At 31.9% G+C, this 13841-nt stretch overlaps 1 protein-coding gene across 1 annotated transcript; it reads left to right on the forward strand.

The window, feature by feature from the left end:
• Window positions 1-2012: 2012 nt before the first annotated feature.
• Window positions 2013-10785, forward strand: cpa5 (carboxypeptidase A5). Its single transcript, XM_051099265.1, has 11 exons — window positions 2013-2155; window positions 2576-2657; window positions 3720-3854; window positions 6788-6886; window positions 6993-7094; window positions 7233-7331; window positions 7437-7547; window positions 7662-7752; window positions 10097-10296; window positions 10370-10454; window positions 10524-10785. The coding sequence occupies exons 1-11, from the start codon at window positions 2091-2093 to the stop codon at window positions 10709-10711; spliced, it is 1257 nt and encodes a 418-aa protein (XP_050955222.1). The 5' UTR covers window positions 2013-2090; the 3' UTR covers window positions 10712-10785.
• Window positions 10786-13841: the final 3056 nt, after the last annotated feature.

Consider the following 13841-nt stretch of genomic DNA (forward strand, 5'->3'; position numbering starts at 1 on the left):
GGGGTTAAAGACCTTGTCCCACTATTAACAGTAGTAAATAGTAATCACTGCAAATAACAAACATATCAAAGTATTATAACAAAATTATAATATGTTAGACAAATAAAATAATACATTTGAAAATGTATTTATAACTGTAACAAATATATAGTTGCATGCAAAAAGAGGGCCCTATTTTTTTTTTCCCCCCAAATTCCATTTTATCTTATTTTTTTCAAATTCTGTTTTCATTTTTATGGTATTTGTTTGGTTAAATGGTTTGAATGGTTAAATTTAATTTTATTAATCAAAATGTAATTAATCATGTGTAGTTAATTAAAACCATGAATCTTATACAATTTACCGTCAATTTATCAAAAGTTAAGAAAAATTACATGTTTAGGACCCTATGAAATGTTTTATTTTTTCTCACTTTATCACTCACTTTATTGTTACCAAATATAGCATGTCTGTTTATTTGAATGCATAAAAACAACTTTTATTTATTTTTACAATAGCCTTATGGAATTCTGTGTGTATTTTTCTGGTTATCAAATGAAGGTATAAAATATTGATTTTATTGATCTTTTAATGAAAATTATATTTTATTTTTGGCAAATAAAGGGGATTTACTATTAAAATGTAAAACATGGAAGAGTTATTGTGTGAAATTTTTGTATAAATTTTTATTAATTACTACTACTACTAGTAGTAGTAGTAGTAGGCACGTACATTATACTGAATTATTAATAAAGTTAAACCGAACTTTTACTTTGACGGGTTGCCGTGAATATCTTTAAATTTCTGTGTATATATTTCACGCTTGTTTTACTCAAATGAAACAGTCAAGTGCTCATGAAGTGACTCTCAGAGCAGTTTTGGAGATGTTGTTTATGTATTTATGAATGTATATATATATATTCTATAAAATCTAAATAATTCTATTTACATATTATTATAAATACAAAATATACAATGTAAATAACAATATAATAATAATGCATTATTATAAACTTATATGAATATATGTAATATAAATAATATATAATTAAATATTATAATAGTGAATTATATATATTTTATATTACATATCCTTCATTCTAATGTAATATACGTAATTAAAAATTAAAAATGCAAATTTTAATTTTTAATTATTAAATAAATAATAATATACATAATTTTACACACACACAATCCAAATACTACTAGTAATAATGTATTATTAGAAACTTATATGAATATAAATAATATAAATAATATATATTTAAACATTATAATAGTGAATTATATGTATTTTATATTACATATACTTCATTCTAATGTAATATACATAATTATAAATTGTTTTATTCTGTTTAATAATAATAATCTAAATAATCTAAATGAAATAATAATCTAAAACATTAAACATTATAATAGTATATAATATATAATGTTATATTACATACACAACATATATATATATATATATATACGTAATGAGGACTCATAGGAAGCGTATAAGATCCAAGTGCAAGCCTTAATAACCAGATCGTAGTCAAACAGGCAGGGTCAATATCAAAACAAACAGTGTGACGAAGGCAAAACAATATCGTAGTCCTCAAAACAAAAATATACAATATATATATATAAACAATATAAATAATATATAATTGAATATATATTTTTTATATTACATATACTGCATATTCTCATATTCTAGTGTGATATACATAATTATAAATAAAATGTAATTTGTAATATGTTAATTTATCATTACATAAAATTGACTAGCAAAATAATTTTGCATATTTGCCCCAAACTGGTCTTCTCACTTAGACCTTATTGTTAACTTAGGCTTGCTTTTACTATCTCTCTGTCTCAGCCAAACCAGCTGACGCACTCCTGATTACATTTACTAGTCAATACACCTCATGTTGCTATAATAAGTAACATTCAGTAAAAACAGCTGCATTGCTCTCATTTGTCAAACTCCAGCGTAAGTATTGTACAATATTGTGGGAACCACAGCAGCAGGCTGGCCAACTCAGTATTACCTCAAATACAAGGTCACAGCCACCAGGACCGTATATAAAGGACAACTCTAGCTAGAAAGTTATACTTAAGCCAAGATGAAGGCGCTACTGGTGCTGACTGCTTTGTTTGTGGCCGTGTTTGGCAAAAGGACCTTTGAGGGGTGAGCTCACAAATCTTGTTTGCAGTATCCTAGCCTGGTTATGCACCAAAAAAAGACAAAAATAGTGCAGCATATTACATTTTAAGGGAGTCTGAAGGAGGAAGTATGGTTTATTCAGCGCTGAGTGTTTAGGAGGAGGGTCATCATGGTCATAACTACAGTGATTGAATATAAAGTGTGATTTTTAATGCTGGTAGCTTTAGTTTATATAAGATGATGAAGGGAATACTATTTGTAACTGCTCTATTTGTGGCTAGTTTTGCCAAAAAGTCTTTTGAGAGGTGAGTCACTTCAGTCTTAGATATTTTAAAAATGATCATTTGTTCATGTTGCTTCAAAACTTTATACTTTGCAATGAAAATTCAAATAAAGCCACATATCTTAAGAAGTACTCATTGATGTGTGTTGACGTCTCTACAGAGACCAGGTTCTTCAGATCACAGCAAAAAATGAGGCACAGATCTCTCTCCTGAAGGAACTGTCTGAACAGGAACATCTTGGGGTAAGTCTCACATCAAGAACATTCTTTATGCTTCTCATACAGTTAAGGTCAAAAGTTTATGTTCCCCTTTCAGAATCTGCAAAATGTTAATTACTTTAACAAAATAAGAGGGATCATAAAAATGCATGTTATTGTTCGTTAAGTACTGACCTGAATAAGGCATTTCACATTAAATATGTTTACATATAGTCCACCAGAGAAAACAATAGCTGAATTTATAAAAATGACAATGTTCATAATTTTACATACACTTGATTCTCACTGTGTTGTTTCCTGAATGATCCACAGCTGTGTTTTTTGTTTAGTGATAGTTGTTCATGAGTCCCTTGTTTGTCCTGAAGTTAAACTGCCTGCTTTTCTTCAGAAATCCTTCAGGTCCCACAATTTCTTTGGTTTTCCAGCATTTTACAGTGCATTTGAACCCTTTCCAACAAAGGCTGTATAATTTTGAGACTCATATGCATTTTGGGACTACTGCAACTATTACAGAAGGTTAAAACACTCACTGATGCTCCAGAAGGAAACACAATGCATTAAGAGCCAGGGGGTGAAAACTTTTGGAATTTAAAGATCAGGGTAAATTTAACTTATTTTGTCTTCTGTGAAACATGTAAGTATCTTCTGTAGCCTCTGAAGGGCAGTACTAAACGAAAAAAATATGATATTTCAGCAAAATAAGAAAAACGTACACATCTTCATTCTGTTCAAAAGTTTTCACCCCCCGGCTCTTAATGCATTGTTTTTCCTTCTGGAGCATCAGTGAGTGTTTTAACCTTCTATAAAGGGAATGTAAACTTTTAAACAGGGTCATTTTTATGAATTTAACTATTATTTTCTCTTGTGGACTATATGTAAACATCTTTTATGTGAAATATCTTATTCAGGTCAGTACTAAATAAACAATAACATACATTTTGTATGATCCCCCTTATTTTGGTAAAATAATTAACATTTTACAGATTCTGAAAGGGGAATGTAAATTTTTGACCTCAGTTGTATGCATTTGGTTTATAAATATTGGATGATGTGAAAACAGATTTACTTGTTTTCTTCTGTGTTCAGTTGGACTTCTGGAGGGAGCCCATTCATCAGTCTTTGCCTGTGGATGTTCGTGTCCCGTTTAACAGTCTCCAGGCTGTCAGGGCATTCTTGAGATACAATAAGATCCACTATAATGTCATGATTAAGGATGTCCAGGTGGGATTATTAATTAAACTTTTCACTTACTGTGATTATTACAGCTTAGAGACAATAAATTATCACAAAACACAGTTTCTTTGGATACAGGAAACATTTTTGTCAGTCGGACCCCTTTGATCTAAAATATTTTCTTGAAGTATCTATGAGTTTTTGTTAATATTTCAATAATTTACCTACATGCTCAAGACAGGATCAGAAATCAACTTTAAATTGATTTCCAGGGGCATTTTTTACATTCATGAGGGCAATGTAAATAATCACCTTATTATTATAATCACCATACTATGTTGTCTTTAAGACTTAAACATACCCAACTACTTTAATCAGCATTTTAAACTGGTGTCAGTAACAATACACTGTTTAAAGACAGGAGCTCATAGGACTGCAGTATTATGACCAAAATCATTATTGTGAATTATTGTTTTTTATATTGTAATAATCATTATTAATATTGATATAGAAAACAACATCAAATGTGTATTGTGCCCGTCAATTTCTGGCTTCACAGTTTTAAAATTAATGCCTGATTTCAATATTCATAAGGATTCATTTTTAGGTGTCGTCAATACGGCAGTATTGTACATTAAAATGCTGAAAATACGTATTTGTACGTTTAGATGCTGTAAATACGTCAGTATTGTACGTTTTACAGTCTGTAAAAACATAAGTAAATGTACATTTTGTAGAACCACATTTTCCGTAAAATACATACGAATTATCACAAATTATCATTTTCAGTGCTGACTAATCTAAGCACCTCTGATTGTCCAAAGCATTACTAAATTCAACAAAAATGTGTTTAATTGGGTATAAGGCTCAACGCTGCACAAAACAGCGCATAAAAGCAATCTGATGCAGTGTGAGTGAATCTGAATTTAATTCCACAAATCAACACTTTTCATCCATTTTCACATTTTATTTTAATCAAAACAGACGTAATACTTTGTTTAATTGTGTAATTGTGAATATTGTTGTTCACTTTGGTGGCATTTTTGGCACAAGCCCTTGTTAATTTCTGACCCTGGTTCAAGATTTTTATTAGGGGTCAGTGTTGGAAAAAGTTACATTAAAAGTAATGCATTACAATATTGCGTTACTCCATAAAAAAGTAACTAATTGCACTACTTAGTTACTTTTTGTGAAAAGTAATGTGTTACATTACTTTTGGTCACGTGAGCTGGGCTTGCTTTTTTTTTTTTGGGCAACTGTAAAGGCCCTTTCATACCAAAAGTGAAATTAATAAGCCTTAGTCTGAAGGAAGTGCCTCTGGTCTGCACCTCACCCCCAATTTACATCGCTACAGCGATCAAAAGCACGAAATCGATCATAACTCCCAAACGGTTTGTCTCAGGCTAAAGTGTCTTATGTTTTTGGAATCCTTGGACACACCTTGGATTTATCCGTCACCCTTGTGAAATTTTTGGGTATTTTGCATTTTTTCTACTTTTGCAAACTAGTCCTAGGTTTTTTGCCTGATCGGAGATCAAGATTCTCTGGAGAGTGAATATCAATAATTATCAAAACAAAAGTTGAACTTTCAACGCCAAAAAGGGCGGGGCTGCCTTTACTAAAATGGCTATAACTTTTGAACAAAATGAGATATCTTTGCCAAACTGAAAAGCAAATGTAAGAGCTGAATCTGAGGTCATGTGAAAAAAGTTGATGAAACAATGAAAAAACAAAAAAACGGCCATAACTATACAACTGTCTGTCCTATCGACGGAAAAATCGGTACGCACGGTCTTGGTCCAAAGTGCCACAAGCGTCTATAAGGACATTCGCGTATCTCAAAAAACATGGCTGCCATAGGTTGATGAATTTGAGCACCTTTTACACAAGGTTAATGGAGGCCGATCAGAACAAAACTTGGTGGGGCTGTTTAACTCATTCCCCTAAAGGTTTATGAAAAATTTGAATAAAATGGGCCACTGGGGGGTGTATTTTTCAAGGGCCGTAAACGATTGTATATTGCTTTTTTTTTTATTGCGTTTTCACACATACGCATAATATTCGTATCAAACGATAGAACTCCTCATTCTGGACTGCCTCCTCAACTTAGAACTGCCTCTAGAACCACTGCTGTCAATCAAACCGATAGTTAAATGATTGAGAAGATGTGAAAGACCTACTTTTGCGAACTACACTGTAAAAAATAAAAAACACAATTTGCTGAGTCAGCATAAAAAAATTATTTACCCAGCTGCCTTAAAATTTTAAGTTCAGTCAACTAAAATAAGTTTATTCAACTTAAAATGTTAAGTTGCATTACGTAACAACTTAGATATTTGTGTTTGCTAAACTTAATAGATGGGTAAGTAACCCAGCTGCCATAAAATTTTAAGTCGATTCAACTCAAATATCTAAGTTGTCACTTAGTATAATTTAACATTTTAAGTTGAATAAACTTTTTTGAGTTGACTGAACTTAAAATTTTAAGGCAGCCAGGTTACAAATTATTTTAAGTTGACTCAACTAATTGTTTTTTACAGTGTAGTCCTAGGTTTTTCACTCAATCTTAAAAAAAAAAAAAAAAGAAAAGAAAAAATTGCAGTACAATTCTCTCAGGTCAATAACTATCAAAAACAATTTGAAATTTACCCTTTGTGAAGCTATAATGGGGCCGTAAAAGCATAAATGAAAGCTCAAAACTTCACAAATCCTGGTGAGCACATGTGACAGGTGATTCTAAACAAGCATATGTAATGTCTTTTTTCATATGTGCTTAAATGCCTTAAAGCGGCTGAAACCCGGTAACTGCTGCTTGCAGCTATATTTATTATTTATTTTAATTCTACATTTCTATTAATTTTATCTTTTCATCAATGAATTAATATAGAATTTCACATTCTATATAATAGCTGACTAAATAATTATTTATTGAGGGTAATCACAAAAAGTTTAAACTTAATTCATTCTTCTTGCTCTGAAAGGATTTGATGGATGCTGAGCAAAGGCAGATGGTGAAATATCGTACCTTTGCAAAAAGTACCGATGACTTTATCTACACCACCTACCATGACCTGAACACTGTGAGTGCTGCACAACTTTAATTAATGACTGTATTGAATTTCTAGTATCAGAGACTTGTTGGACAAAATAGACACAGTCATTTGATCTTCACCATATTTTCCTCAGATTAACTCTTTCATAGACATGATTGTGGCAGAGAACCCTAATATGGTCAGCAAAATTGTGATTGGTCAGAGCTACGAGAACCGCCCCTTGAACGTCCTGAAGGTAGGTCAAGATAAAAAATGATAAATACGCATCATTTTATTGCAGCTAGAAGTCTGAGAGCATAGTGAAGATGCTTTCATTTAGCATTTTGCAAATTTTTACTAATTGTCATCTGTTACTCAATTTTCTCTTACTTAGTTCAGCACCGGTGCGAGCCGTCCAGGTATCTGGATTGACACTGGCATCCACTCCAGAGAATGGGTCACCCTAGCCAGTGGAATTTGGTTTGCCAAGAAGGTAAAGTTATTCATTTTCGGTTAGGTCAGCAAACACAAACAACTCAACATGCTTTATTCGAACAAGAATTGATTTACACATTACTATGTGTTTTGCTGTGTGCAGATCGTGACTGACTACGGACGTGACCCCATCCTCACTGACATCCTTAACAACTATGATATCTTCTTGGAGATCGCCACCAACCCTGATGGTTATGAATACACCCACACCAGAGTGAGTTTTAAATGATGCCTGGAAGAAGTCACATGCACATTCAGTTCAGAACAACTGTACTTTGAGAATGTATTCCGACAGGCTGCTTTTCAACTGCAAATCTGTTTGTTTAAGGACCGCATGTGGCGTAAAACCAGAAAGCCAAACCCTGGTTCCAGCTGTGTTGGAGTCGACCCCAACAGGAACTGGGACGCTGGCTTTGGAGGTGAGACGCTTTTATCATTGCCGTTACACTGTAAGGAAAGGCTGTAAATGTGTCTTAGACATATTTATTTATTTATTTTAAATAAATGGAAATGGTATTTTTATTTAAAGGAATTAAATAAATAAAGGATTTTAATGGATTTAAGGGAATAAAAAAAAGATGAACAGTAAAAAAAAAGAATATACACACATTCAATCTTTTTTGTATGCCTTATACGTTAAACACGAAGGCTTCTCATCTCATCGGTTCAATTATGAATTAGAGGCCATATTTCGGATTCAAAATGTAAAAGTTTGACTATAAAATTGAATTTTTTGCATCACTTTTCTATCATAAAACAGTTGTCAAATATAGCCTAAATTTTTAGCTACTTACATCTTACCTTGCACTCTTTTACTGTTAAAAACTGAAGTGCCACCCCGGAATTCAGAATTCTGAGAAAAACGTCATTTTGAAATGTAAAAAAAGTCAAAACTGGCAAGAAAAAAGAGTCAGAATTATGAGAAAAAGTCTGAATTTTGAGATTTAAACTAAGAATTCAAAGGGAAAAAAGTCACAATTGGCAAGAAAAAAGTCAGAATTTTGAAAAAAAAAAAAAAAATTTGAAATGTAAACCAAGAATTCTGAGGAAAAAGTCAAAACTTGCAAGAAAAAAAGTCAGAATTGTAAGAAAAAAGTCAGAAATTTGAGATGTAAACTAAGAATTCAAGGGGAGAAAAGTCACAATTGGCAAGAAAAAAGTCAGAATTCTGAGAAAAACGTTGGAATTTTGAAATATAAATGAAGAAATGAAGAAAGAAAAAGCTCAACATTGCCAAGAAAAAAAGTTGGAATTTTGAGATGTAAACTAAGAATTCAAACGTAAAAAAAGTCCAAATTGGCAAGAAAAAAGTCTGAATTCTGAGAAAAAACGTCAGAATTTTGAAATGTAAACTTAGAATTCTGAGGAAAAAGTCGGAAATTTGAGATGTAAATCATAAATTCAAAGGGAAAAAAGTCACAACTGGCAAGAAAAAGGTCAGAATTTTGAAATATAAATGAAGAATTCTAAGAAAAAGCTCAACATTGCCAAGAAAAAAAGTCAGAATTCTGAGGAAAAAGTCAGAAATTCGAGATGTAAACTAAGAATTCAAAGTGAAAAAAAATTTACAACTGGCAAGAAAAAAGTCTGAATTCTGAGAAAAAACGTCGGAATTTTGAAATGTAAACCAAGAATTCAAACAGAAAAAAGTCAAAATTGGCAAGAGAAAAAAAGTCAGAATTATGAGAAAAAAGTCGGAATTTCGAGATGTAAACTAAGAATTCAAACTGAAAAAAAAATTAAAATTGGCAAGAAAAAAGTCTGAATTCTGAGAAAAAACGTCGGAATTTTGAAATGTAAACTAAGAATTCTGAGGGAAAAAAAATCAAAATTGGCAAGAGAAAAAAGTCAGAATTATGAGAAAAAAGTTGGAATTTCAAGATGTAAACTAAGAATTCAAATTGAAATAAAGTTAAAATTGGCAAGAAAAAAGTCTGAATTCTGAGAAAAAACGCCGGAATTTTGAAATGTAAACTAAGAATTCTGAGGGAAAAAAAAAATCAAAATTGGCAAGAGAAAAAAGTCAGAATTATGAGAAAAACGTTGGAATTTTGAAATGTAAACTAAGAATTCTGAGGAAAAAAGTCAAAATTGGCAAGAGAAAAAAAAAGTCAGAATTATGAGAAAAAGTCAGAATTTTGAGATGCAAACTAAGAATTCAAAGGTAAAAAAGTCACAACTGGCAAGAAAAAAGTCAGAATTCTGAGAAAAATGTCGGAATTTTGAAATATAAACAAACAGTTCTAAGAAAAAGCTCAACTTGCCAAGAAAAAATGTCACAATTTTTAGAAAAAGTCCGAATTTTGAAATGTAACCTAAGAATTATGAGAAAAAAAGTCTGAATTTTGAGATGTAAACTAACAATTCAAAGGGGAAAAAGTCTTGAAAAGGGAAAGTCTTGAAAGGGAAAAAGAATTTTGAAATATAAACTAAGAATTCTGAGGAAAAAAAGTCAAAACTGGCAAGAAAAAAAGTCAGAATTTTGAGATGTAAACTAAGAATTCAAAGGGAAAAAAGTCACAACTGGCAAGAAAAAAGTCAGAATTCTGAGAAAAACGTCGGAATTTTGAAATGTAAACTACGAATTCTGAGAGAAAGCTCAACACTGCCAAGAAAAAAAGTCAGAATTTTGAGAAAAAAAGTCAGAATTTTGAAATTTAAACTAAGAATTCTGAGGAAAAAAAAAAAAAACGTTCAGAAAAAAGTCAGAAGATTCAAATAGTGTTTAAAACTTTCTTGTATTTCTCTTTTTTCCAACTACAGGTGCTGGTTCCAGTAGCAGCCCCTGCAGTGAGACGTACCGCGGACCTAGCGCTCATTCTGAGTCTGAGGTCAAGGCCATTGTGGACTTTGTGAAATCTCATGGCAACATCAAGGCCTTTGTGTCCATCCACAGCTATTCCCAGATGCTCCTCTATCCATACGGATACACAAGCACTCCTGCAAAGGACCAGGCTGAACTGGTATGCATATGGGAACATACTATTCTAGATATATGTAGCAATATCTAAAATGAATTCTGTATTGTCCCTTCAGCATGAAGTCGTCACGAAGGCTGTCTCTGCCCTGCAGTCATTGTATAACACTCGCTACAGATATGGAAGCATCATTACTACCATCTGTAAGTTTGATAAGATTGATTTCAGTACATATCAGTTTGGCACCCTGCTAACAATCTCTCGGTTCACAGATCAAGCCAGTGGAGGAACTATCGACTGGACCTACAACCAGGGCATCAAGCACTCCTACACCTTTGAGCTGAGAGACACCGGCTTCTATGGTTTCCTCCTGCCTGCCGAACAGATCGTCCCCACTGCTGAGGAGACCTGGCTGGCCCTGATGGCCATCATGGAGCACACCAAAAATAATCCATATTAAGCATATGACAGTCTTTCTATGATAAGTCAAAGTGCAAAAAAGAGTGTTAATAAAATAAAAAACAACAACATTTACTATCTTATGTATGCTGCTTTAATTTACATTACACATAAAGAATATATTGTTCAGCCCTGAAAAGTGTCTGGATAATGACAAATATATATTTACCATATGAGTTAAAGGCAGTGTTATTTTAGCATCAAGATACTATTTTCAAAATATTTTGAATTCGATTTTGTGTTATTATTTTCTGTTTTCATTTTAGATTTTTGTTTTAGTAATTTTGTAGCATGTTTTTGTCTTTTAATTTTTTTTTTTAACTATATTTCTATTTTTATTACTTTCTATCACTTGAAGTGCTTAATTCTGAGGGAAAAAGTCAAAACTGCTCATAAAAAAGTCAGAATTATGAGGAAAAAGCCAGAACTTTGAAATGTAAACTAAGAATTCTCAGCAAAAAAGTCATAATTGCCCATAAAAAGTCAAGATTAAGAGGAAAAAGTCTGAACATTAAAATGTAAACTAAGAATTCTGAAAAAAATTGCCAAAAAAAGGTCCGAATAATGAGAAAAAAAGTTGTTATAGTTAACTACAATAACCCTGTCTCACACTCATTTTAAGTTCATCTTTAAAATATCAAAAATTAAATTAATAATAAAGAATATTAGGGGAAAGCGAGAGAACATACCTTCTAGTGTTTCATCCATGTGCTTCTAGAGGAAATATCATCATACTGTGCAAATTATGTGAGAATGGGACAAACCATTCCTTTCGGAGGGGTTCTAGCGGGTAACTTAGTTGACAATGGTTTTTTGGACACAAATAAGAAAAGTTATATCACAATAAACGCTTATTTTTGAAGCGCACAACCAAATGTCTTGATAATCTAATCTAACTGATGGCAAAACTATGAAATTAACTTATATTTGAGATCATTTTCATGCTTAAATGCAGAGTAGAATGAGCAACTTCACAAAATCGGAGAGCTGAATACCAGGGTTGTATATGATATGAACATCATTTTTGAACAAAAGATATGGCTTTTTCAACATAGTAGTGTGAGTGGGAAAAATATAATTGTGAACTAGAAATTAAGCATCGGGGCTTTGTACTGATGACAATATTTTAAAAGTATACTTCACGGACATGAGATGTACCCACAATTATAGAATGACCCATATAGTAGCACTAATATAAGTGTTGAGGCAAAAGTCCATAAAGATACTAAAAGATCTGTAAACATTTATAAACATTTACAGATGATGAATAGTTTCAACTTTAGATTGGGTTATTTAATTTGTTAAGACATGTAATTAGGGTGAATTCAGATCATTTAGGGCACATTTTGCAGTTGAGATGACTGTTCGTGAACGTACTAATGATTAGTAAAGGTTTATAAACATTTACAATTAATGGATAGTTCCAATTTAGACTGCAAAAACTTCAACAAATGATTAATAAATTATTTGAGATGAGTAAATAGTAGAAGGCTACAAAACAAACAAAGACCAAATATTTGATCTATACAGACTGTGATTATAAGTTAATAAATAATATGCTAACATGAATAGTATAACGTGGGGAGTGAGACGAGAGGCCAGCGGATCCATACGCAAGCTTTTATTCATAGGACAAGACAGAGACAGGGTGAAAACAGGTGGGGTCAGAACAATAGCAAACAGGTATGTATGGGGAGAGACACAAGAATAGTCCGAGAAGCAGGCGTGGGTCGATCAGAGGCGAACTTAATCCGAAGGGGGAAAGGCAAAGGGGGATTCCAAACAAACAAGTGTGTAGTCCGAAGACAGGCGGCGAGACAGACCGGATGAAATGGCCAGGCGAGAAAGCTAAACACAGGGAACTAGGACACTAGGACAGGTATTGGCCACAGGTGTTGGTGCAATCAGCGCAATGGGTGACGGGATATGTAGTCCGGGGTGTAGTGTAACAGTCTGTGTGATGTGGCAGAGCGAGAGTGACATCTGGTGGTGAGCGGGCCGAAGGTCACTAACCAGATTCATGACAAATAGTTTGTGAAGTGCTTAAAAATACTAACTAAGCTTTTTTTTCACAACATTTCTAAATACATGAACTGAAGTTTAATGACATTTGTTAGCTTTCAAAAGTACATAAATGAATTGTATAATTTCTGTTAAAATCATTTGCAGATTTTAAAAAGTGCATTATCGTATTAAATGAGTTTAATAACATTTGCAACCAGTTAAGCATTAAATAATGTTTGTTAATTATTTATTAATGAATTTTACTCACTGTAAACCATCCTTTCTAAAACATTTGAATATTTTTAAGAAGTGCATGATCATATGAATTGAAATTTACAATAAATAATGATCTGTTAATTATTAAGTAATAAGTATATTATCTCAAATTTGTAGATATGTGAATATATAATAAGTAGTTATATAATATGTAACTCTTTTAGCATCAAATAATATTTATTAATGACTTATAAATGACAGTTATTATAAAGTGTTACCAACAAAAAGATCATTTCAGATGCAAAAGGGGTGTTTCTGTAATGCACACCAGCAAAAAAATGAAGGAAAAATCTAAAATATTTGACTGTTTTTAATAATAATGAATAAAATAAATATAAATGAAAGTTAATACATCATTGCATGCGAAGTTCAGGGAAAATACATTTTAAAAATAAATTTTAAAAACTTTACTGACCTCAGTGTTCATCCTACCAACATTTCTACTGGCCCCATCACAAAATATTTTCATTTATTAATTTACAAACATATTTATAATTCAAATAAAAAAAAACTACGTCAAATATGTAATAACAATCTAGCTATAATTGTAACTCCATGGCAGCTATACTATTTTATATTGTACAAACATTACTAATTTGTTTATTATTTTAAACTCATTCTGACTGATGCTTCTAAAATGTTAAAGATTGCATCACTCCCGTAATCACTCCAAAACTTACATCAGCAATGCCTGTAAAACTACATTAAATCATCACAGAAAACAAATGTGTACGTTTGAAATAAAAGCAGAGACCAAAAAAAATAAACAATGCTGTAGTGGCTGCAGACTGAATTTTAGTTCAGTTGCTCATTTGACAAGGAATTATGATATGAGGATTTAAAATACTGTA

Source organism: Labeo rohita, chromosome 25 (assembly GCF_022985175.1).
Source record: "Labeo rohita strain BAU-BD-2019 chromosome 25, IGBB_LRoh.1.0, whole genome shotgun sequence".
Lineage (NCBI taxonomy): Eukaryota > Metazoa > Chordata > Actinopteri > Cypriniformes > Cyprinidae > Labeo > Labeo rohita.